Consider the following 25176-nt stretch of genomic DNA (forward strand, 5'->3'; position numbering starts at 1 on the left):
GGAGGGACAATTGAATTCCCCACCAGACAAATGTGATTACCCTTGCTTCCTGGACCCACCCCATGCAGGACTGGGGCATAAATGGCCAAGTGGGACCGGAGAGCTCACCCTAGCCATGCAGGCCCCTGGCCGTTGCTGTCACTGGGCCAGCCTGCCCGGCCCCAGCGTGCGGGAGGTGGCCTCCATGTATGGCACAGCAGTGGCCGTCTTCCTGGTCATCCTGGTGGCCGCACTGCAGGGCTCTGCTCCCACCGAGAGCCGCCTGCCCTATCACATTCCCCTGGACCCCGAGGGGTCCCTGGAGCTCTCATGGAACGTCAGCTATGCCCAGGAGGCCATTGACTTCCAGCTCCTGGTGCGGCGGCTCGAGGCTGGGGTCCTGTTTGGGATGTCTGACCGTGGCAAGCCTGAGAACGCGGACCTGGTGGTGCTCTGGACCGACGGGGACACTGCCTATTTTGCGGTAAGTCTCTCCTCCCTGCTAGATCTCCAGAACTTTCCCGACCTGGCACCCCAGCTGGCCGTCTTTCTACACTCACCCTTCTTAGCCCAGAAAGTTTTCTGCCACCACTCAGTGTTTGAGTTGACTCTACTCTGAGCCAAGTCTGCACCCGAGTTTGGGCATCATGGCGATGTCAATTTGAGGATAAAATAGGAAAGACATGCTTTCCACGGTCCCTGACTGCCCACCCCAGATCACGGGACCCATCAATCCCAGGGAATGGAACTACATACAGAGGACGCACACACCACACAGACTCCTGCCACTCTGCCACTCCACACCCTACACGTGCGTGAGCACAGATCCCACGACCTCTGGTCCTATAAACAATGCCCAGTACAACATCCCCAGAGCACACATGCCCACCGATGCGAGCCAGGTGGTGGCTCATGGCCGGGCACAGCGTGACGCCTGAGCACCCATGGGATGCAGCCCGACCCACTGTGCTTGCACCCATGGACCCACTGAGCAGGGCAGACAGCCCGCCCCCACCCACAGGCGCGGAGCAAAGCCCACAGGGCTCAGCTGGAACTGTTGGGATGGGCTCTGACTCCCTTCCTTCCAAATTTACCTCTACTCTTGTCACACAGGGTGGAGAAAGGGGAAAAGTTTCCCTTCAAACTGGAGAGGACTTTAGGCCCTTCCACAAGCTGCAGGGGGTCCCCGAAGTGGGCGAGCCCACTGCCTACCATGTGTCCCGCTCCCTCCTTCCTTCCAATATGGGACTGGCCACCAGGGCCTCTTTGTGGATGAAACCCAACTCTCCCCACAGAAACAGACGATGGAGGGCCAACAGAGTTCTATTTCCCAAGTCAGGAGGCGCTTGCTTTATCTGTGAGCGCAGAGCTGGGGCCAGTGGAGCAGAGTCTGTGTGGGGCGACCGGCCCCAGCTCTGTGCCTTGGTGTCACCATGGGGTGGTAGGGCGGACAGTCCCTCTCTGCCTTTTTGGGTTTTGTGAGTTTATGAGGGCAGACAGTGGCTGCTATTTCTGGAGCTGAGCTTGTCCCTCCAATCCCCACGACTCAGCTGGGAGGCACTTGCCCATGGCTTGGAGCCACCCAGGTAGGGTGGGTGGAGCTGCCTGGGAAGGGCCCTGCTCTGACCCACGGGGTTGCATGGATTCCCATGCACAAAGACACTCTGTGGCTCAGGGCCAGCTGGGAAAGACCTGGGACAGCCCTGGTTCTGAGCCGTCAGCCGTCTGGAGGAGCAGCTGAGCCCCTTCGCTGGCAGTCTGGGTCCTTCGTTACTCTGCCCGAGGCACCCTGAATACAGGAGTATTTGCTCCTCTCTGGGGCAGCGTCCCCCTGCCTGCCTTGCCCGGCTGCTAGGGAAGCCAGAGGAAGCCAGGTGACTGCCTTTCCGTGCCCTGGCAAGGTTAATTTGCACAACAAATTCCTATGAAAACAAATGTCAGCCTTGTTATTCCTCCCTAAGCAATATGTTCAACTAATACCTGCTTGATTTCCAGCTGAAATATCACAGGCAAACTTTCTGCCTCTGTTGAAAACGAGTCTCTCGGCAAACCGGCAGTGTCCCCGGCAGGGCTACGTTGCATGGCTTTTTTCTCTAGGGAAAATTTGGCAACATCTTTTGCAGATTTCTTTTTTCTCAAGGAAATGAAGAGATGTTTTAGCCCTGAATGTAAGATTAAAGAAACACAACCCAAAGTCCTTACCGCCAAGGGCCCGTGGGATGCTTCAGTGTGAAGAGCAGCCTGTTCGTCTGGGAAGACTCTTCCCTGTCTCTCAGTGGGTCTCCCTGGTGGTCTTCTCCTCTGTGACCTGGCCTGGGGCCACCATGTCCCTGCCCCTTAGGGCCCAGTGCAAGGGGAGCAGATGGGGGCGGGGAGGGCAGAGGACGCCGATCCAGATCCCAGGAAGCATCCTGCGAGAATGCAGCAGGTTCGATTCCTCCCTGGGCCTCAGTTTACATTCTCCAAGCAGGGCTGGGGCTAGGGTGAGGGGAGCAGTGCCTAAGCACAGAGTTTAAAGTGGTGCTTTGGGCTGGGTGTGGTGGCTCACGCCTGTAATTCCAGCACTTTAGGAGGGCTAGGCAGGAGGATCGCTTGAGGCCAGGAATTCAAGACCAGCCTGGGCAACATAGCGAGACCGAGACCCTATCTCTACAAACAAAAATTACACACACACACATAAAGTACTAAAGCAGTGCTTGTTCGCAGGGTTGTGCCAGTGCAGGGTGGGCACCTGGGAGCAACCCCCACCTTACTGTGGCGCCCTGGTTTCTCTCTCCCTTCCAGTTCATGTCCCACCCTGTCCCCGACTCTCCCCTTTCTGAGGCTCGACACCCCTCCCACCTGCCTGATTGAGAGCAGCTGGCCTGAGTCCCTCGTTCCCAGTCCTGGTGAGGCCTTGGGAGCCTCGGGCACCTTCTTAAGGAGCTCAGTGTCCCGATCCCCAGGCCTGGGAACCCCCATGGCTCACAGAGCCTGTGACAGGCTGGTAAGCGAGAGCCCTGGTTCCTGGCTACAGAGGAGGGGAGCACCGTTGGGGCTCAACGCCACTGTCTCCAGGCAGAAAGGGACATAGAAGTTGCGAGTGGAGCCCCAACCCCAGGACACAGGGACTGAGGCCCGGACTCCCTAGCTCTGCGGGCAATGGACGCGGAGCTCTGCTGGCGAACGCCGAGCTCTGCCAGGGGACGCGGACCTCTGCCGGGGAACACCGAGCTCTGCCGGGGAACACCGAGCTCTGCCGGGGGACGCCCTCTTCGACCCTGTGGATCCGCCCGGCTTGGCTCCTGCATGCCTGAAGCCCAGTGCTTGTCTCTGCAGGATGCCTGGAGTGACCAGAATGGGCAGATCCACCTGGATCCCCAGCAGGACTACCAGCTGCTGCAGGTGCAGAGGACTCCGGAAGGCCTGGTCCTGCTTTTCAAGAGGCCCTTTGGCACCTGCGACCCCAAGGATTACCTCATTGAGGTAGGGGTGGCCCCGAGCACCCAGGAGAGCGTGGGCTGCGTGAGCATGCCACCTGCACCAATATCACAGTACCTTTCCTGTCCTGATAAGTCGGGCCTGGGCCTGGCCAGCTACGACAGAGAAAGCCTAGGAGGGTGGCCCAGAGGCAGTGGCGGGGCTGGGGCGCTCAGGATGGCATTTCCGGATGCGGGGCTTGTGCTGGAGCCTCTCCCTTTGGGTTAGACCTTGCTCCTGGGTGTCTCTCTCCTCCTGGTCCCTTCAACGTCAGGTGGGATTCACAACCCAGGAGACCTGGCTTTCCAACCCGGCTCTGTCGCCAGCTTGCTGTGAGGCTTGGGGTGGGTCCCTGCCTCCTCTGGACCTCACTTTGCCCATCTGTAAAATGGGGATGTGAGTCCTGACCAACTCTGTCTGGGAGCTCATGGCCACAAAACCTTGAAAAAACCCTGGGCTCCTCATGCTGCTTTAAGAGTCCCCGCACCTGTTAGGAAAAGCAACCTACCTTCCCCTTGAAGACGAAACCCTTTTAACTCTAGTTCACCTTGACTCCTTTTGTCTTGTGTAAGTAATGCTTTGGCATGGCAGTGGCAGGGGCTGGCAGTTAGGGCCAGGTCTTAATCCGTGCAGGGGGGCTGAGTGACCACACAGGAGGCCAGTGTCATTGAAAGATTTATTGCATTTCCCGGAAGGAGGGGCACCTGTGCCATGCAGGACCACCGGGGAGCCCTGAGTTTGGTCAGGAGGCAGACACAGGAGCCAGGGCAGAGCCCAGCCCTGAGGCTTTCTTGGGGGTTCCATGGGAAAGGCCAGGCAGGGCAGGCAAGCAACTTCATTTAGACAATTCTAGTGGGCTCTGGGTGGCCGCGGTGGTCTCTAGTTGCCTGGTTCCTGGCCCTAGGGTGATTTAGGGCCGGGGCAATATTGGCCTGGGGTGTGAGTCAGGTGGAGGGGGTGGCTAGGGATACGGGCTTGGGATGCGCTGAAGGGCTGGGAATATGATTCTCAAGCACACGTGAATGGTGGAGGGCAGGGCAGGTGCAGAAAACTCTGGCCATCTCTTTGACCCTACAACTAATTAATAGATGCCAAATAGACAAATATTGAATCTAAGAAAACAAAATGGCTGGCTGTTTGCCAGGTGAGGAAACAGAAGCCCAGAGAGGGGTGGAGCGGATGTCCCCGGGGGCCAGAGCTGGCGCCGGAGGAGGTTCTTCCGGTAGGTTGTTGCTTCCCGGTGTAGAGGCAAGGGTGAGCAGAGAACCCTCTAGAACCTCACAGGGGAGGCCAGTGCCTGTGTGTGCTCAGCCCAGAGGCTCCAGGCCAGGTATACGGGCCTCTGCTGGAGCTCTGGGCATCCTCTGCACTGGGCGGCTCACCAGCTTCCCACAAACTCAAAAAGCAAATTAGCCACCCACATAGGTCTGCACCCACGGTGCCCAGAGAGCTGCGAAAGGCACTTTCCACACCCGATCCCCGTGTCCACTCCCGATAGCCTGTAATGAAGCCAGCCCCAGCGTCCTGCCTCCTGAGTCTGCCCATGACCTTCAACACCACGTAGACCCGCGGAGCCTTCTCTGGCTGCTTGGTCCCCTCCTGCCGGGCTGGTGGTGACTATGTAACAGCGCGACTCCACAGCTCAGTGTGGCTGTCAGCAAACCCCGGGATATTTCCTTCCTCTTGAAGAGGGCACTGACTCCTCAGGCTGGGCTGCTGATCTGACCAATGACCCCCAAACCCAGTCCCCAGTGACCTTGGGGTTGGTGGAGGGAACCAATGTCCTGGCCGCACTAGCTCACAGCGAGCCCAGTAGTCACTGGTTGAATGTGGAATGTGTTTAGAAAGACAAAAGTATATGATGGCCCATAAAACTGGGGATCCTGGGGCTTGGTCAGCCGGGGACTTAGTCCCAGCTGGGCCCATGCCAGCCTCAAGGGTCCCTTATTCACAGACACCAGAGCGAGGTATATCATTTGGCAGGTGTGGGTGGACAGGGACATGGCATCCTGGAGCCCAATTCTGGGGGCTCTGAGTGGGTGACCCACTGAGCCCCATCTCGGCTGCAGGACGGCACCATCCACTTGGTATATGGGATCCTGGAGAAGCCGTTCCAGTCGCTGGAGGCCATCAACGCCTCAGGCCTGCGGATGGGGCTGCAGAGGGTGCAGCTCCTGAAGCCCGACATCCCCAACCCGAAATTGCCCTCAGACACGTACACCATGGAGATCCACGCCCCCAACATCCGCATCCCCAGCCGGGAGACCACGTACTGGTGCCATGTCAAAGAGCTCCCCAAGGGCTTCTCCCGGCACCACATCATCATGGTACGTGCGGGTCCAGGGCCTGGGTCCTCACCCAGCTCTGCCTCCCTGACACCCCCGCTCCCCGCCTCCCCTCCCCCTGCCTGGGTTGTCCCTCACCCTGGAGAGCTGTCCACGGTCCTGGTTGGACCAGAGGGCCTGTTATCACCAGCAGGTTTCAGGCACCTGCCTGAAGTCCTGCAGGAGCTGTGAGTGGCCTCTCTTCCCTGTCACCCTGCTCACTCCCCACCCTGAAGGGGCCTCTGAGCTCCCACTTCCCTGCCTGGACCAAAGCAACCAAGATCTTGGCTTGTGCATCTTTCCTTGGGACTGCAACTGCTGTCTGTCTGTCAGGCCACCTCCCCCTTCATGAAAAAGCAGCTCCAGTCAGAACTCACTTGCTCTAGAACACCCCCTCTTCCCCGAGGAAGACAGAATAGCAAAGGCAATAGCTGTCGAGTGTCCACTATGCTGCTAGCCCTGGGGGAGGGGCACGGTGAGCCCTCCTTCATCACAATAGCCCCCAGTTTCCAGCAGAGGAAGCAAAGCCCAGAGAGGTTATGTGAGCACCCAGAGTCACACAGTAGGAAAGGGCATGGCCTTGAAGGTATGCTCAGGGCCCAGGCTCCAACCTCGGGGCTACCCCGCCTCTCACTGGGGCTGCAGGAGCTGGCCAGCCATGGCCCCATATGAATGAGGACAGCTGCGTCTTGCCCCTGCCTTGGCAGGAAATGGCCTGTATGAACCTCATTTCCTTAACCCTGGAGGGCTTCTGGGCTGGTGGCTCCACCCTCACGGCCCTGAGCCCCAGAAGTGCCCCTGGAATTGCCCTGATCATCCCTCCCATTTTATAGATGGGCAGACGGAGGCCTGGGGAGGGGAGGGCAGGGGGCTAGTTCCCCGGGCTCAGGGGGCTGCCTCCTCGCAGTACGAGCCCATCGTCACCGAGGGCAACGAGGCACTCGTGCACCACATGGAGGTCTTCCAGTGCCCCCCCGAGATGGACAGCGTTCCCTACTTCAGCGGGCCCTGTGACTCTGAGACAAAGCCCGACAACCTCAACTATTGCCGCCGCGTGCTGGCCGCCTGGGCCCTGGGCGCCAAGGTGCGTGTCCCGCGACCCTAGGGTGGCGTCTCCTGCCTGGGCCTCTGGCGTCCCCCCAGCCCTGTTCCCCCAGCTTCACTGTCTTGGAGGCCCCAAGAAAGAGCTCCTAAGGGGACCCACGAGGCCACCAGAAGGGCCAGCCCTGAGGTGGCCTCCTCGCCTCTGTGAAGCCTGAAATTCCACCTGCTTCCAGCCTTTGTTATTTTCTATAGAAACGAGAGCGCCCCAGGAGTGCATGCCCCCAGTGGGTCCTGGAGTCAGGGTTTTGTGCACAGAGTGGTCACAGGGCTGGCTGGTGGTCGGGCCAGTGTTGAGGCCTCCACAGGCTGACACTGGGGATCTCGCCAGCCACCCATCTAGAGAAGGGGTTTCAGGGAAAGGCTCAGCCCTAGGCACCAGCTCCTCTCCCTGACTCCCTGACCCGCGTCTCATAGGCTGTCCCTTGGGGAGCGTAAATAGCTGCCTGTAGGAGGAAGCGTCCCTCTAATCCTGCTGCGCCCTCCACCACCCCTGCAGCTCAGGCCCCAACAGCTGGCTGGGTTTGCCCCCGTTCCCACCTGCGACCCTCTCAGGACACACCCATCTGTCTGACACCCTGCTCCACACAGGCATTTTACTACCCAGAGGAAGCTGGCCTTGCCTTCGGGGGCCCTGGGTCCTCCAGATATCTCCGCCTGGAAGTTCACTACCACAACCCGCTGGTGAAAGAAGGTAGGGGGCTCTGCCGCCATCCTCCCCTCAGAAGCCCCCAGGGAGAAAATCCCACCCTTTGTGTGCCCTGCATGGCGCCTCTGCTGTCCGGCTGTTCTTGGCACGTGGCCCTCGTGTCGGCCTCGTCTGCTCTCCATTGTCCATGGCTGTAGGGGGCTCCCAGGGACAGGGCCTTGTGGGGCTCACTCCTCATGGCGTCACCAGGGCCCAGCAGTGGCCCCACACCTCCCTCCTCGTCCCTATAATACTGGCTGCCATCAGCGCACCACTGCTCGTCTCGGGGACGCCCCACATAGGAAAGGACAATGGGAATTTTCATAAGGGAAGCTGCCAGATGCCAAGCTCCAGATAGAGGCAGTGGTGTGCGCATAGACAGGGAGTGGGTAAAACAGGGCACGTCTGGAGACACGGGACGTCCAGCCTGGCCGCAGACCAGGCACAGGAAGGGGAGCTGGGGCAGCAGCTGTTGGGTCACCCAGACCTGAGGGAGGAGGGAGCAGGGTCAGCCTTTAGCATGGCAAGGCCAGGCGACACTGTCTCAGAAACTGAAAATACTTCCCTCTCTCTGTTGCACCAGCATCTTCCACCATACATAGATACACACACACACGCACACACACACGCACACGTGCACACACGCATGCGCGCGCACACATGCACGCGCGCGCACACACACACGCACACGCGCACACACACGCTCTCTCTCTCTGAATGGCACTTACTTCCATTTGTACAAAGTGCAGAAGCGGCCTAAGAGGTAAGTGCTAGGCTGTGACTCCCCACCTCGGGGATGCCAGGGGGCGGGGTGGTGGTGACCTCACCCTCTGCCTGTTCTCCCACCTCCCACAGCTGCTGTGAAGCTGGGAGAGGCTCACGCGCAGAACTTGCTGTGTGTTGGCACGGGGCTGTGCCCGGCCAACAGTTGTGTGTGGTTTTTCCCTGGCAGCAAAAGTAATACCTTCCGCCGCCGTCGGGGTTCTCTCTACATGCACAGGGATGGGTGTCAGTCAGCTTGGGCCTTAGCACGATACAGGGTTTATTGCTCATTTAAGCCCTGAAAGCAAATGGATTTTTGAAAACTCCCTAAGCGTCAGGGAAGTCTGTCTGTTCATGATTATCTGGTTGTATTTATGGATCCTTTGCCAAATATAAGGACGCTCCTGTCACTTCACCAATCTCGAGACGGGCTGCTTTTCTATAAATATCAAAATCCCACAATTATTTCATGATTTAATCCCCATCTGAAGTTTAACCAATTGCAACACCCTTTTTATTATTATCCTCTGATGCAATCAGCCCGGAGATATAGGAGCCGTTTGAGTTTGGATGGTGCAGGGGCGTCCAGGGAAGAAGGCAGAGGCAAGAGGAGGTGCTTTGGCCTCACCTTAGGGGAAGCAAGCAGGGAGGTGGCTGGGCCCTGACGATGCCCTGAGCCCGGCCCACAGCCCTGGTTTGAATCCCAGCTTGGCCGCTTCCCAGCCCTGTGATCCCGAGCGGAGTCTTCGGTTCAGGCTCCGTCCTCGGTTCCCTCATCTGTGAAATGGGACTGATGATCCTTACTGTGCGAAACTCTTAGGAAAGGGATAGGTTACGTCTAGACAATTTCTGGCACCCAGGGAAGATGTTGGTATCTGCACCACCCTCTTATTTGTTTGATCAGAAAGGGCAATGCATGGACTACACTGCTGGAGAGCAAAAAAGCAGGAAGAAGATGGAACCATTCCCCAGCCCCCAGCTCCCAGCTCCCAGCTCCCGGTTTTGAAGCGAGCACTGGTCACTGGCTGCATGTCTTTCCTGACTGCTTTCCCGGCCCATTAATTTTTTTCTTGTGACCAGAACTTTATATCTGTTTTTTTTCCTCACTTCATCTTCATCAGAAGCCTTGTCCCTGTGAATTAAAACCCGTTGTCAGTTTCACACTCCTTGCCACCTGACGTCCCTTTGCTATACATAACCCAGGGGGCGGAGCCTCCTGCTGCACAGCCCCTCCTGACCATCCCGCCATGTCCACCATGCATCTAGGGGCATGGGGCTATGGCCAGGCCTTCAGATCCCCCCTACCCCTGTCCATGAGCTCAGCCTGTACTCAGAACCTGGCTGCTGACTCACCGGGCACGGAGTTTCAGGAACGGCAGGGCTCTCTGGAGGATGCCTGGTTTGAGGATGTTCCAGTGGGTGCCAGCATCCCTGAACCTCTGTTTTTTGTTTTTTGTTCTGAGACGAAGTCTCGCTCTGTCACCCAGACTGGAGTGTGGTGGCTCAGTCTCGGCTTACTACAATCTCTGCCTCCCAGGTTTAAGCAACTCTCCTGCCTCAGCCTCCCAAGTAGCTGGGATTATGGGCTTATGCTACCATGCCCAGCTAATTTTTGCATTTTTAGTAGGGACAGCGTTTTGTCTTGTTTGGCCAGGCTGGTCTCAAACTCTCTACCTCAGGTGATCTGCCTGCCTCGGCCTCCCAAAGTGCTAGGATTACACGTGTGAACTACCGTGTCCAGCCTCCTGGACCTCTGACCATCAGTTTTATGTGACTGCTGGGAGGCCTGCCCAGGAGCTTCAGGGACTCTCCAGTTAGCAAATCACAAGAAGAAGCAACAGGTGTAGCTAAACCACAATCAAGAGATACACAATCTCCGTGATAGGAAGCAGCAGCACGTTTTCCTCTGGAAGAGACCCTTGACTGCGGGCTGAGGCCCAGAGAGGGACAGCAAGTCATCTGAGAGCACACAGCACACTGTTTACCAAGCGGGACCTGGGGCCATGCATGGTCGGGAGCCGGACCTGCAACGCTGGCCCTCCTCCTGGGGCCACATTCTCGCTCACATTGTTCCTGAGACGTCAGCTGGGTAGGTGGATTCCTTGGGTCTGCAGGACAGAAATCAAAGTAGTGAAAGTGGGGGCTGAAGGGAAGATGTGCTCCTTGAAAGCTTCTTGTTAACCTCAACACAGAGATACACTCACACCTGCCAAGCTTTGATGCGGGGCCAGGGCTCTTCTGCGCCATCAGCAGACGGGAGTTCCATGCCCTCTTCTTCCCGCAGACCACACCCGGCAGGTGGTCACCGTCCTGCAGGCTGATTTCCAGCTAAGGCTCCTTTGAACGTGGAATAAGAACATCAAAGCACTTAGGAAACGATCTGAGCACAGAACGCAAGTTGTTCAGGAGTTCCCCAGTGTATCAGTAGCGTCTCACCCACACCTGATTCCGTGGCCAGCTTTAAGTGGCTCCCCTTGATCACATCTCTCCACAGCTTTCAACTAGTTTTCAGAGAAACAACAGCGCTTTCTTCTCAGGGAGTGTAGCCTGTTTGTGTTAATTGATCTTGCTCGCTGCCTGGCATCCACAGGTGTGGGAACAAAGGCAGCCGGCTCTTGGTCTGCCTAGCTGGTGGGAGCGGACCGGGGGGTGACCGGCCCTGCCTCCTGGCTGAGGGCGGCTGGGGTCATACGGATAATCTGTCAGCAGTGGGAGGTGAGAGGGCCTCCACTCCCCGCTCACCTCCATCCATCCCACCTTCTCCCAGGACAGCACGACTCCTCAGGCATCCGCCTGTACTACACCCCCACGCTGCGGCGCTTCGACGCCGGGATCATGGAGCTGGGGCTGGTGTACACGCCAGTGATGGCCATTCCGCCGCAGGAGACTGACTTCGTCCTCACTGGCTACTGCACGGACAATTGCACCCAGCTGGTGAGTGGGACTGGGCCCGGCACAGCACTCTCCCTCCTCCCTCGTCCCCCAGTGGAGGCCTGGCAGGTGGTGGCCCAAGAAGGCTGGCAGGCGCAGCGTTGGCTCCCCTGACCCTGAATCCCCCTGTGGTCCTCCCTCTCTTCTGTATGCAAGGGAGCCTTCTTGCTGAGAGGCCACGTGTGTGTGTGCACCTCCCGCTCCAGCAATAACCATGGCTCCCACTAGTCCACACCCACGTGCCAGGCTTCCACGCGCTGCATTTTAAAATATGCCATCGTTATGTAAGCAATACACACATGCACTTGCCACTCAAAAGCACACGCGCTGCAGCTAAAGAGAACGCTCTCCTCACCCGCTGCCGCTTCTCCCCGAGATAGCCACTTGTCGGCTCTTTGTGTCCTTCCAGACCTTTCTCCTGTGTATTTCAGGAAGCCCTTGCAGGTGCTGGAAACCTTTTGTGGTTTTTTTAGAGTCGTACTGAATAGTTTATGAATTTTTCAACAAATGGAGTCATTCGTCCTGTGATTTGCCTTTTTATTGCTGCATAGTATTCCACAGGATGGGGTTTTCACCATGTACCTGAACAGGGCAGGACTAGGTGAGGCAGTGAGGCGCCGGCTACAGGACCTCAGGGAGTGCCCATCCTCAGGGCTGTGCACGCTGCGTGGAGGCACAGGTTGGCGCTTAGGCTCTGGCGCCGACAGCAGGGCCTTGGCTTCTGGAGGGGTCCGGCAGTGGCTACTAAAATCTCCTCCTGTGCTTCCCCTGTCTCGGTCGGAGCCTGTGCTGAACCGTCTCCCTGTCAATCAGTGTCTAGGCTGTTGTCAACTTTTCACCAGTAGAAAGAAGCTTCCCGAAAATCCATGCAGGAAACCGTTTTCTCATGTAGATTTCTAGACGTGAAATTGCTGCTCAGAGACATGAGTGTTCCTTTGACTAAATCTTGCCAAATGCCCCTCAGAAAGCCCATCTGCTGCCTCCTCCCACACACAGGATGAGAGGGTCCCCGGTTTTACTGACCGGGTAAGTGCCAGACTTACCGACCCACTGGATCAATAATCATTGTAAATATTTTCTCAGTCATTTGGGAGGAAGACATGTCAGTGCTGTTTAACTCGAATTTTCTGTGCATGGACTTGAGGATCTTCTCATCTGCCTCTTGACCGTTTGCTCCTCTTTTGTGTTCATTCCTGTGCTCGCTTTTTCCAGCAGGTGGTTTGTTTTTCTTACTATTGGTTTCTAGGAGTTTTTCGTACGTGATGGATGCTATGTCCTAGTTTGCGTGTGTGTTACAAACATTTCTTCCTGTGTGGTAGCTTTACTTCTCATAAAGACCTAGAAGGTAAGTGTTGACGTGCCCATTTCACAGATGAGGAGGCTGAGGCTTGCTGGGATCACACTGCCAGCAGTCGTGCAGAGTGGAGATTCAGATACCAGCCTGTCTGACTTTGAAAGCTGTGTCCACGGCAGCAGATTGCGTCGTAATGAGGTTTATAGTGGATTTTCCTTCCCAGTAAATGAGTCGATTAGGACTTTTTCTTCTTGTGGGGAAGTCCCCAGACCATCCCAGTCTTCCAAGCAAAGGTTCCTTAAGGCTGATGGGAGACGGAGCTCTTGGCTGGCACGGGACGCATGGTCTCCCGCAGGAAATCAGTTCTCTTTGTCCGAGACTGGGGTGAGAAATCTTAAACCATGCTCGGCAGTGGACACTCTCTCCCACTTCCCGAAAGCCCCCACTGGTGAAGCGTAGGCCCATGTAAAAGGCTCCGTGGCCAGGGCTCACGGGGAAGAGCGGCCTCAGGCTGGCAGCACCCACTGCCCCTTGCAAGGCCTTGGGGCCTTTGACCCCACTGACCGCTGCCCGTGAGAACGCCTCTGTCCAGCCCCAGGAACGCAGAGCCGCCTCCCTTTGCCAGAGTCCTTTACTGCCTTACATGACAGAATGAGTGTTCAGTCTTGTCTCTCCTTTAGCAGATAACAGAGGGGCACAAATTCTGCAGCCAAAATCCGGCGTAGGCTGGATATCCCAGTGAAATAGACAGGCCAAAAAGAGTGCTACTTTGGACCAGAGTGCCCAGAAGAGCGTAGTCCTCCCTTCACCTGGCCGCGCCTGGCATCTCTAGGCCAGGGTCAGCCTCTGGGCAGCTTCCAGGCCTGGCACACCATGGCCCCTCAAGCCATTGCAAGGGACACAAAGCTATCAGTGACGGCGAGGTCAGGGGTGGCTGCTGCTTGGGAGGGAGAGGGAAGGAGCGAAAGCGATGGCAGATGAGTAGTAAGAGGCCTGGCCATCCTTGACCTTCAGGGATGGGGCTGATGGGACCTTGAGCTCTGGGACCTGCCGAAGGCACAAACGAGCTGGGCAGAGCCTGGCAGTGGGTGGGCAAGGAGACAACTCACTCACAAAGAAAATGCTCGATTTCAGGAAACACTTTCTGTTTGTTTGTTTTTGAGACAGAGTTTTGCTTGTGTTGTCCAGGCTGGAGCGTAGTGTTGCGACCTCCGCCTCCTGGGTTCAAGGGATTCTCCAGTCTCAGCCTCCTGAGTAGCTGAGATTACACGCACTGCCACCACACCTGGCTAATTTTTGTATTTTTAGTAGAGAAGGAGTTTCACCATGCTGGCCAGGCTGGTCTCAAACTCCTGACCTCAAGTGATCCGCCTGCCTCGGCCTCCCAAAGTGCTGGGATTACAGGCATGAGCCACCACGCCTGGCCATGGAAACGCATTTTCTATCTAAAAAAAGTTAGCATTAGGTTAGAGAAAACTTTTGCTTTCTGGAAGATTCTCTCATGCCCCAGTGATGGCTGGCGAGAGACCTCTTGGTGTGAAGGCCGCCGTCTTTTCTGTGAGGCCGGCCTGCAGCCTCAGAGCGCCCAGCTGCAGCACCTGTGGTCACATCCGTCTTGGTCCTGGACCACCACCTTCCAGTTGCAGCTGTAGCTCCCAGCTGTAGCAGGGATGATGCTGAGCACAGGGAGAACGTAGCCTTGGCTGCCTTGAACTGAAAGGAGGCCACACTGCGGGGCAGCTGAAAGGCCTGCCCGGCCCAGCACGTAGGGCACTGCCAGGTAAGGCCTACCGCCTCTTCTTGGCCCCCGGATGGCAAGGCCTTGAGCACAGAGGCCACGCGCTGCTCAGATTGGTGGCTTTGCCACTCCCTGTCCGCGGGGGACTCACCTTAAAGGTCTGTTGACTGAGTGAAGCTGGACCCGTCAGGCTTCGGGGGCTCAGGAGAGGACCAAGGACTCAGAAAGACAGTCTCTCCCAAGCGGGACTGGGGGCTGCTTCCTTGGGAGCTGGGGGCTGTTGCAGCCAAGTAACAGTACCCAGGGGACCGATCCCTGCCAGGTCTGGCCACGGACGGGAGGGTCCCCTCGGGGGTCGGGCCCAGATGCTGCAGCCCCCCAACCCCCACCCCCACCCTACAGGCACTGCCCCCCTCGGGGATCCACATTTTCGCCTCTCAGCTCCACACACACCTGGCCGGGAGAAAAGTGGTCACGGTGCTGGTCCGGGACGGCCGAGAGTGGGAGATCGTGAACCAGGACAACCACTACAGCCCTCACTTCCAGGTAGGGACCTGTGCCCCACTCCCGACCCATATCCCCAGCCCTGCCCCCAAGCCGCCTGCTGGCCCTACTGCCACTGATGCCATAGGGACAGCCCCAGGCTGGCCTCTTTCTCCTGGGCCAGGCCCCCCATGTGGCCTGTGCTCCCCGCTTGGGTGTCTGATTGTAAGGAGGGCCTCTGGGATGGGGGTCTGGCACACGGCAGATGGTGGTGGGATTCAGGAGACCCAGGCAGCCCTCTGGTCACATCGGTCTCGGTCTTAGATAACCACCGTCTAGTTTGCATCTAATGCCCTCCCGGGCCAGAAGCCGTAGCCAGCCCTGGCTTCCACTGTAGAGGCTGGGGCAAAAGGGACAACCCCAGAGGTCGGGGGAGGCCTGAGGGAGGATGCGGTGGGAGGTTGGGTCCAGTCTGCAGCTCTCTGAGGTCTCCTGTCCCCCCACCGCTCGGCTCCGCCTACCCCAGGAGATCCGCATGCTGAAGAAGATCGTGTCGGTCCATCGGGTGAGTGCCCAGCAGGAAGGCCGTTCCCATCACTGACACCAGCTGGGGTGACTGGGAGGGCTGGGGTTGCCTCCAGAAGGAGAGGGACAGAGAAAGTGAGGCGGGGAGGGGAGAGATGCCCAGGGCAGGGGGAGGGTTCCTGTGGGTGGCTCAGGGCTGGGCTGCCTGATGGGGAGACTCACAGAGTTCAAAGAGGGACATGGGAAGGGAGGGACCAGACAGGACACTCCCAGGGGACACGTGTCCTCAGCCCAATCGGCTGAACCACAAACCTGAGAGTGTCTGGGAGGAGATGAGGGCGCTGAGGCCGGCATTGGAGCCCTGATCCCACAGAAGGGAAAGCCCAGGCCTTCGTGGGGACTTGCCCAAGTCCCCTGAGATGTATCCTGCCCCAGCAGCCTGCATGCCCACTGGCCTGGGCCCTACGTGACCCACTGGGCCACAGGAGCTGATGGTATATAACTTCCTGGGGACACTCAGCCTGTGACCCTCACACATGAACCTGCTGCACTCCTCATAGTGGACAACAGCAGCCGTACCCCAGAGGTGCCCTGGCACACACAGTGGCGTGGTCCCATGGGGACAGGGCCTCGAGCACCTGCCAACAGGCGGCAGGTGCTAATGGTCATGTTGGCTTTTCCCCAGGGAGATGTGCTTATCACGTCCTGCACGTACAACACGGAAGACCGGGAGCAGGCCACCGTGGTGAGTCACCCCCACTTCCCTCTGCACCTGTCCAGGGAGTGTTTAGCCTGGGCCATCTGAGGAAGGAGGACAGGTCTGATTCCTCACCTAGGGCATGGGCTGCCAGAGGGCAGGGCTGTCCCCTCATCCCCTCAATAAGCCGATTGTCCTCGGCGCCCACTCCCTGAACCCACAGTGGCGGCATCACCAGAAGCCTGGGATAAATGTAGCTCCTGGGTGCCGCCCCAGGCCCACTGAGTCAGAGATATGGGCAGTGGCACGGAGCCACCATGTTTTAACAAGCTCCCAGCTGATGTTGACCCCAGCTCATGATTAAGAACCACTCACACCGAGAAGCATTTCTTAGCACGGGGGCTGGTGTGGGGAGAAGCCGCAGGACAAGAGGTTGACCTTTGCCCCGTGGAGCTCAAGGTGCACCAGGGAGACAGGCCTGGAGCATCTGCTGCTAACGACAAGCCAAGTTACAAAAACACTTTAAAAACCAGGTTGTGGAGCCATAGGTGCAGGGGCCTGGGAGGGCCTCATCAGAGATGTGTTTGTCCATGGAGCCCAGAGGAGAGGGGAGGAGGTGGAGGAAGGCTCCGTGCAGGGGCAGCGTGCAGGAAGCCCCAGAGGGCAGAGAACATTCTCAGGATGGAAAGGAGGGGAAGGGACGGTGGAGACATGGGTAGGCATCAGGCGGGGTGAGCGTCACTGAGGATGATAGTCCTGGGAGAAGCTGCACTGGGGACATGTGCTTTCAAGGCTGGGTATCCAGGCAGCACCAGGACACGGGCAGCCACAGGATGCATCACCCCACAGGCTGCTTCTGGGAGTGACAGGGGATGCTGGTCACAATTACCTGGGTCCCAGGCACAAGCCAGGACCTCCCTGCCACTGGATCTGTGCCAGCTGTCTCCATAACAATGGTGGTCTCCAGTGGTCATCCTGTGAATTGTGTGGCTCAGAGTGGAGCAGACCTGGTCACACCTGCCCTGACACCCCTGAGTGCCAGGAACTCGGGTGGATGTCACAGCCCTGTTCTTTGTGTTTTAATCCAATGTGGATTCACCTGATGTTTACTGAGCCCGGACTGCCAGTCTCATTTATGTTTTTCTTTTTTTTGGGACAGAGTCTCGCTCTGTTGCCCAGGCTGGAGTGCAGTGGCGTGATCTCAGTTCCCTGCAACCTCTGACTCCTGAGTTCAAGCAATTCTCCTGCCTCAGCCTCCTAAGTAGCTGGGATTACAGGCACCCATCACCATGTGTGGCTAATTTTCGTATTTTTAGTAGAGATGGGGTTTCACCGTATTGGCCAGGCTGGTCTCAAACTCCTGACCTTGTGATCTACCCACCTCAGCCTGCCAAAGTGCTGGGATTACAGGCATGAGCCACCGCACCCGGCCACATTTATGTTTCTTAAACAGCCTGACTGAGATGTAATTCACAGGCTGTAGCATTCGCTCATTTAAAGCATGCAATTCTATGATTTTTTGTATGTTCACAGATACAGGCAGCCCATCCCCATGGTCAATTTTAGAACATTTTCATTACCCCCAAAGGAAAGCCCATATCCATGAAGCAGTCGGTCCTCATTCCCCTCCCCCCTCAGCCTGGCAACTGATCTATTTTCTGTCTCTGTGGATCCTCCTGTTCTGGACACTTCACGTGAATAGAATCACACAATACGTGGCCTTTCGTGTCTGGCTTTTTCCATAGTGTGATGACTTGGAGGTTTCTCCACATTGTAGCGGGGCTCAGTGCCTCATTCCTTTTCATGGATGAGTAACAGCCCATTGTACGGATGGACCACGTTTTGTGTATCCATTCATTCATTGATGGACATCTGAATTGTCTCCACCTCTCATTTAGTTTTCACACCAGTCTCCAAGGTAGGAGTGTTTGTATTTTCTTTTTCTTTCTTTCTGAGTCTCACTCTGTCAGCCAGGCTGGAGTGCAGTGGCACGATCTCGGCTCACTGCAATCTCTGCCTCCCAGGTTCAAGCGATTCTCCTACCTCAGCCTCCCGAGTAGCTGGGATTATAGGCATGTACCACCACACTCAGCTAATTTTTATATATATATTTTTTTGAGACGGAGTCTTGCTCTGTCGCCCAGGCTGGAGTGCAGTGGCACAATCTCAGCTCACTGTAACCCTCCCAGGTTCAAGCGATTCTCCTGTCTCAGCCTCCTGAGTAACTGGAATTACCAGCATGTGACACCACACCCAGCTAATTTTCATATTTTAAGTAGAGACAGGGTTTCACCATGTTGACCAGGCTGGTCTCGAACTCCCGACCTCAAGTGATCCACCTGCCTCAGTTTCCCAAAGTGGTGGGATTACAGGCATGAGCCACGGCACCCAGCCAGTTTGTATTTTCACAGGTGAGACAAGAAGGCTCAGAGAGGGCAGGCATTTGACCAGGGTCACACAGCTAATAGATGGCTGAGCTGGGATCTGACCCAGGGCCATGTGCCTCACAGCTTCTGCCACACACTTCCTGTCTCCCTCGGATTTCAGGTGACAACTGCCCTGGGTCCCTGATCACAAAGTCAGGGTCGGGGGGCAGGAGAGCTTTGCCAGCCCTTTATTCTCTCTAGAGGAGGCGCTCAGGAGATCACGGCAGTGGCTGATGTCAGGTGCTTGCCACGGCCCAGCACTGCTCCAATAACTCATCCTAACCACACCCAGCCTTGCTGGGACCTCTGAGCATATCCCACCAGGAGACCCAGTGAGATCCAGCCACACAGTGAACTGGAGGCGGGGCTGGTATGGGTGGAGGTGCCAACCCCGACCGTGCCGCCTCTCGGCTGAGCACCTGTGCTGTGCTGAGCTTGCAGACAGCAGGCTCTGCAGGTGGAGCACCCCAGGCGGGACCGCAGCACCGGCCCCATTCTGCAGGCGCAGGCCCAGGGCCATGGATGGGAGGTCTCCAGCGAGGAGACTTCCTGTTCCCTGCCCAATCTGGCTTTGCGGCAGCAGAATTGATGCCATGTCCCAGAGCGTCCGGGGCTGCCAGGCCTGGTGAGCACCACTGACGTCTCAGATGCCCTTTCTTCAGGTCGAGGCCCTCAGTGCCGGTGTCCCAGTGGGCGGGCAGTTCTGTGGCTTCCCTGGCCCGTGCCCTCCTCGGCAGTGGCTACATCACAGCAGCAGGCGGGATCAAAGGGGAGGGCAGCTCTCCAGGCGGATCTGAGCTTCTCATGCTCTGACAACCCCTCGCCTGCTGATCCAAGAGACAGCGGCCTTTGAAATTCCATTTCCTTCCCCAGGTGAGAGAGGAGGACAGATCCTGCACAGGGTCGGACCCAGTTCCCTTTTGATGTCGGCAGCGGCAGAGGGCGGGGAGGGACGGGAACTCACACAGGACGGCTATCGCCCCGATCTGACGCGGGCAGGATGGATGATAAAAGCCAGGAAAGGAGGAATCCGGCCCAGAGAACAACGCAGGCAGAAACCCTCCTGGCCAACAGGTGCCGGGTTTGGTCTCTGGACAGAACTGCCCCGTGCTCTTTGTCTACACAGGAGGAGTGGCGGCAGCTGGTTTAAGCGCCACGCTGAGCTTTTCCCAGTCCTGTTCTGCCATAGAGCAGCGATGGCCTTTCTTCCTCACTGGCCACATGAAATCCCCAGGCCCACAGCTGCTTCACGAAGAGCAGGGAGCCTGGAGGACACCAGGGCGTCCTGTCCCGGCCCCTGCCCTGCTGGGGTCTGAGCTGCTGTCGGGGGAGCTCTGCTGTCTCCAGCCCCGGCTCCTCCAAGCTGCCAGCATTCTTCTTCCTCCTCTGCTGAGGCTCCACAGTCACCAGCAACCCAGCTAGGGGCTTCAAGCCAGCAGTGGAGACAGGGGGTGCCTGCCCTGCCCCCCCTCCATTATGGCAGGCCGTAGGGTTGCCCTGGGAAGCTGGAGGTTGTTGTCACAGCCTCTAGTCACAGTCCTGTCTTCTGGAGCCCTTGCTCCCCTCAGAGCCGAGTTTAGAAGTGGCTGGTGGGGCTGCAGTGGAGAGGGCCTCCCTTGCCGTCCTCGGCTCCAGGCTCTTGCTGGAGGTCACGGGGACAGCTTCTAGCCAACAGCTGGGAGGCTGTGTCACTCAGGCTGTGCCACTGATGCTGTGGCTACCACGGGGCATCCCCTTGCCTGCTCTGAGACTCAGTGTCTGTACCCATAAAACGGGCACGATGCCACCCCATCCACTTGTGCCATTTCGTTTTCCTTCACAGCACCATTGGCGTCTGATAGGAATTTCCTGGTTAACTCACTTGCTGCCTGTCTCTCCTGCCCTCGGTGGAAATTCCGTGAGGGCAGGGACTTTGTTCCTCAGAGCACGCCTGGCACAGTGCCATGAACAGAAAAAAGGACACAGTGAGCACGTGGGCGCGGCGAAAGCTGCTGGACGGCAGCGTCTGTGTGGCAAGGGCCAGGGCTGACGGGTCTTCTCCACCTTGCAGGGGGGCTTTGGGATCATGGAGGAGATGTGCGTCAATTACGTGCACTACTACCCCCAGACGGAGCTGGAGCTCTGCAAGAGCGCGGTGGACGCCGGCTTCCTGCAGGAGTACTTCCACCTTATCAACAGGTGACAGCTCCCCGCCAAGCTCCCTGGCCCGGGGAACCCCGACCCAGACCCTCTGGGCCTGTTAGGCCGCTGGGCAGATTTGAGGGGCCCAGGCTGAGCTAGAAGCCTCTGGTGGATCGCTCATCCCTCCCCTCACTCACTTCCTGCCGAGTCTGGATTTGACCTGAGAGCCTCCTCAACCCAGCCCTGAGCAGCCGTTTCCCACCTGCCAAGGTGACCGGAGAGGTGAAGGCATTGCCGGTGAAGGCAGCATCTGGGGCGGCCTGGCAGAGGCGGCGGGGCTGGGGAGGAGGCCTCGGGAGCGTCACCCCAGGGACAGGACCCCACCTGCAGGGAGGTGTTGTCGGTATCCCCTGGGCTCCCTGCCCCTCCACCGCTCCCCAGCCTGGCTGTTCCTTGTCCTCGCCAGGTTCAACGGCGGCAAGGAGGTGTGCACCTGCCCTCAGCTATCCGTCCCTCAGCAGTTCGCCTCTGTTCCCTGGAACTCCTTCAGCCGCAAGGTGCTGCAGGCCCTGTATGGCTTCGCGCCCATCTCCATGCACTGCAACAAGTCCTGGGCCATCCGTTTCCAGGTGTGCCACCATGGGCGTAGGTGGGGCACGCAGCCAGGGCAGGCCTCGTGGAGGGCCCAGCGAGGGGTGACGGGGCTGTGCACCAGACTGCTGGCAAAAGTGCTCACACCAGGCAGTTAGAACACGTGCCAGGTGGTGACAGACCCAGAAAGACAGACGGCCAGCAGAGAGAGGGGAGAGAGAGAGAGAGAGAGAGAGAGACAGTAGGAGAGAGAGAGAGAGAGAGAGAAACACAGAGGGGAGAGAGAGAGAGACGGGGGGGAGAGAGAGACAGATGGGGAGGGAGGGGGGGAGAGAGAGGAGAGGGGAGAGAGAGAAGAGACAGAGACAGAGGGGAGAGAGAGACAGGGGAGAGAGAGAGGAGTGGGGAGAGAGAAGAGACAGAGACAGAGGAGAGAGAGAGGAGAGAAAGAGAGAGAGAGAGCCAATAGCAAGGCCAGGAAGGGCAGCACCCTCTCCGGGAGACACCTCCACACCAGTGCCGAATGTCAGATGCCAGTGTGAGCAGGTGCACCAACCTCTCCCTGCACCTAAAAATAAATTGCCAGGGGAGGAGAAGGTGAGAAATGAACCAGCCTGAAGCCACGAGCTGGCTTTTCCCTCCTTCCCTGAGACCCACTGGTATTGGAAGGCAGCTCATTTACCCCAGCCCAGCGGGCTGCAGTCAGGAGCTCAGGCCTTTTGTGGAATTAGTCACATAAGGTGCTGAAGATCCTTCCTGGAAGCCTTGGGGAGTTGGATTAATTGCTAAGTCAAACATCCTCAGCACCAAGGGAAGGAAGGGCTAATACTGGCTGGCAGAGAATAGTGTGGGCTGGACGCTGAGGGGGTGAAATGGCTAAAAAAATTCAGAGCCTGCAACCAGGCGCTCTGGTTGCTACATTAGTGAAAGATGACACTGGGTGGGGCCGGAGGTGGGGAGGGGCCTGGGCGACTCCCGGCTGCCTGACTAGGGAGTGGAAAGCCAGGGGAGGGGGCATTGACTGAGGTCAATGGACCCCCAAAAAGCAGCTTGGGGGAGAAGGGTGAGTTCGGTTTGGGACTAGTCGAGTGTGAGGGCAAGAACCCCAGAGGCGTCTGGGAAGTGGCTGGGAGGTAGCCACCCATCTTGCCCTCCAGCCTCAGTTTACCTCCTGCTGCCTTCCCTGCAGGGTGAATGGAACCTGCAGCCGCTGCCCAAGGTCATCTCCTCCCTGGGAGCGCCCACCCCACAGTGCCCCCCCCGACGGTGCCCAACCCCTGCCGGCCCCACCATTATCAGCATTGTTGGGGACAGAGGCTGAGGGGGGGACCTGCTCCTCCTCCTCCTCCGTGCTGTCCCTGTGGGCTCATACTGGCTCTGTGACGGCCCCCATGGAACAGCTCTGCATGCCCAGGATGAAGGGGCCATACCACGCCCTGCCTAAGACCACAGTCCAATCCAGCCTTCTTCCCCGGGGTCCCCTGAATGGCTGAGAGGGTGCGGGGGCCCTGCTGACCTGTCCTGGACCAAGTGTGCCAGGACCTTGTCCATCCACACCCGCTGGCTCAGTGCAGGGACAGCCTGCACAGTGGTGCAGGGTCCGGCCCTCCACCTGCCCTGTCCCGCCCCTGGGACAGGCGCCATGCTGGGCCGGGGCACAGACTCACCCCAGACGCTCCCGCCCCCGCCCTGCTGCTCCTGGTGATGGTGATTTGTGTCAGTGCGCGGCGGATGCTGCTTAGACATTTCCCCACTGAGTGGCTGCTGTTTCACAGTGGGCGGCTTCCCTGCGACGGAGGCAGGACCAGGCACTTAGCTAGTTAGAGACTCGTCGGGGAAATTGCTCCATTGCTGAGTAAATAGACATTTTCGCCCACCTAAAGGGAAGCCCTGACAACAACTATCACCACCACCAAAAGACGAGGTGGCGAAGCTCCAGCGGGGCTTCTGGGCGCTGGTTCCATGGGGGGTGGAATGGTTCGCACCAGCTTGCTCCTGTGGGTGCGGCCGGGGCCGGACAGACCGGGCTGGAGTCAGGGCTGTGCCTTCAGTGCGGTTCTGCCACTCCGTGGAGGTGTGCCTTGGGCGGGCCATGTCACATTCCTGACCCTCGCTTTTCTCATCTGTAAAACGGGCTGATGAGCCAATAAAGTTCACACTCGGGCTGGCACCCACTGGAGGTGGATAGGTTTGCACTCGGCGGCCGTCACTCCAGGAGAGAGAAGCTTGCCCCAAGCCAGGCGTCATACCAAGTGCTTCCCCCGAGCGTGCTGAAGTCGCCTCAGCCGGCCTGCGTGGGTCTTCCCTTCCTGCCCTCTGAGCTGTCTCTCAGTTAGGGACAAGTCCAGCTCTTTGATGGTTTCTGGAGAGAGTAACATGCGGCTCTGTTCAGCCAGTTCAGCAAAATGCTGCCCAGCCTCCAGGGGAGAGCGGGAGACGGATGGACTCGGAGTCCCCCGGCACCAGCTACATGGCTGCTTCTCCTTCTGTGAGGCCCTTCATCAAGAAGGGAACTCATGAGCCCAGGCGCTCTGCCCCACGTTGTATAAATCACAGCTTCTCGTGGCCCATAAGTCACAGGGCGCTAGTGCTGTGGAGTGCTGAGCCCCAGCCTGGAGAGCCGCTCCGGCCCTCCGTCATCTTTTGAGTCTTGGAGGCAGTGGACGCAGAGCAGGCCAAGGAGCCCCTTCCCTCTGATCATGCCCAATTGCCAGCCCAGAGAAGGGTCCTGCCCAAACACCCGAGGGGCACTAGTGGCCTGCGGATCTCACAGGCAGGGAAGCAGACTCCCCGATACGTACCTCACCTGGGGCCCAAGAGCACCGGTGACTGGGAACCCCGGCCAGCTCTGGAAACTCCCACAGCGACAGCCCCACCCCCACCTCAGCCCCCACTCACTCTTGTTCTCAGGCTGGTTATCCTCTTCCTCTTGCAGAGACAGCAGCCATGTTGCCCCCGCCACCCCACTCCAGCAGCACCCACACCTCCCACACCCACAGGAGTATGACCCTGTGGTTGCTGAGAGCTGCCACTGTCACACACAGGCTATGCACAGCCCTAGCGATCCCATGAGACACGTGGTTTTGTTTCCATGGATGGAGGAGGAGACTGAGGCGCAGAGACCCAAAGTGAGGTGTCAAGGTCGCCCAGAGTGAGCCGGGGAGCTCGGAGTGTCCTCATGTCTGACTCCAGTGTCTGAATGCTCAACCTGTTTCCTTACTTATGAAACAGGGATTTCCCCAGAACCCCTGTGGGAGATTTTATCTAAAATAAGTTCTCTATTTGGAGGCTTAGGGGAAGAGCTTTATTACCTGAAAATGACCTACATGCTCCAGGCCAAAGGGACTCTCTGGGCTCACCCACCTTCTGAATTATTGGGGTGTGAGTCCAGCAGCCCAAGTCACTGTTCCTACCCCTGCTCTGTGACCCTGAGTTAATTACTTTCCCACTCTGGGCTTGGGTCTCCCCATCTGCCCACTGAGGAGAGGGTTCTCCAGCCTCCCAGGGGGTGGGGGCTGCTAGGGTAGCACAACCCACCATCTGTGAGGTGTCCAAGCCATGGGGTGAAGAATGCTCACATCCATCGGCGTTGAGAGGTGGGGCGGCCCTGGACCCCAGGTTCCAGTCAGCACACGGGTGCCTGCCCAAGCAGGTCCCAGAGCGCTCCAGGGCTGTGCTGTCTGCTGGCTGCTAGCCTCATGTGGCTACTTTCGATTGCGATTAATTTTAAATTGATTATGATACACGGTCGGGTGCTGTGCTTCATGCCTGTAATCCCAGCACTTTGGGAGGCAGAGGCAGGAGGATCACTTGAGCCCAGGAGTTCAAAACCCGCCTGGCCAACACAGCAAAACCCTGTCTCTACAAAAAAATACAAAATTAGGGCTGGGCGCAGTGGCTCATGCCTGTAATCCCAGCATTTTGGGAGGCCAAGGCAGGCGGATGACCTGAGGTCAGTAGTTCCAGACCAGCCTGGCCAATATGGTAAAACTCGTCTCTACTAAAAATATAAAAATTAGCCAGGCTGTGGTGGTGGGCACCTGTAATCTCAGCTACT

The 25176-nt window shown here is 58.0% G+C and overlaps 1 protein-coding gene across 1 annotated transcript; it reads left to right on the forward strand.

Moving 5' to 3' along the window:
• The first annotated feature begins 106 nt into the window (after positions 1-106).
• Positions 107-23289, forward strand: DBH (dopamine beta-hydroxylase). Its single transcript, XM_012445133.2, has 12 exons — positions 107-463; positions 3298-3444; positions 5508-5765; positions 6670-6846; positions 7455-7557; positions 11081-11247; positions 14679-14822; positions 15286-15324; positions 15970-16029; positions 20458-20585; positions 20995-21157; positions 22309-23289. Exons 1-12 carry the CDS (start codon positions 116-118, stop codon positions 22438-22440), a joined length of 1866 nt encoding a protein of 621 aa, XP_012300556.2. The 5' UTR covers positions 107-115; the 3' UTR covers positions 22441-23289.
• The last annotated feature ends 1887 nt before the right edge of the window (positions 23290-25176 follow it).

Source organism: Aotus nancymaae, unplaced genomic scaffold, assembly GCF_030222135.1.
Source record: "Aotus nancymaae isolate 86718 unplaced genomic scaffold, 86718_ANA_hifiasm-v0.15.2.pri h1tg000158l, whole genome shotgun sequence".
NCBI classification, from domain to species: domain Eukaryota; kingdom Metazoa; phylum Chordata; class Mammalia; order Primates; family Aotidae; genus Aotus; species Aotus nancymaae.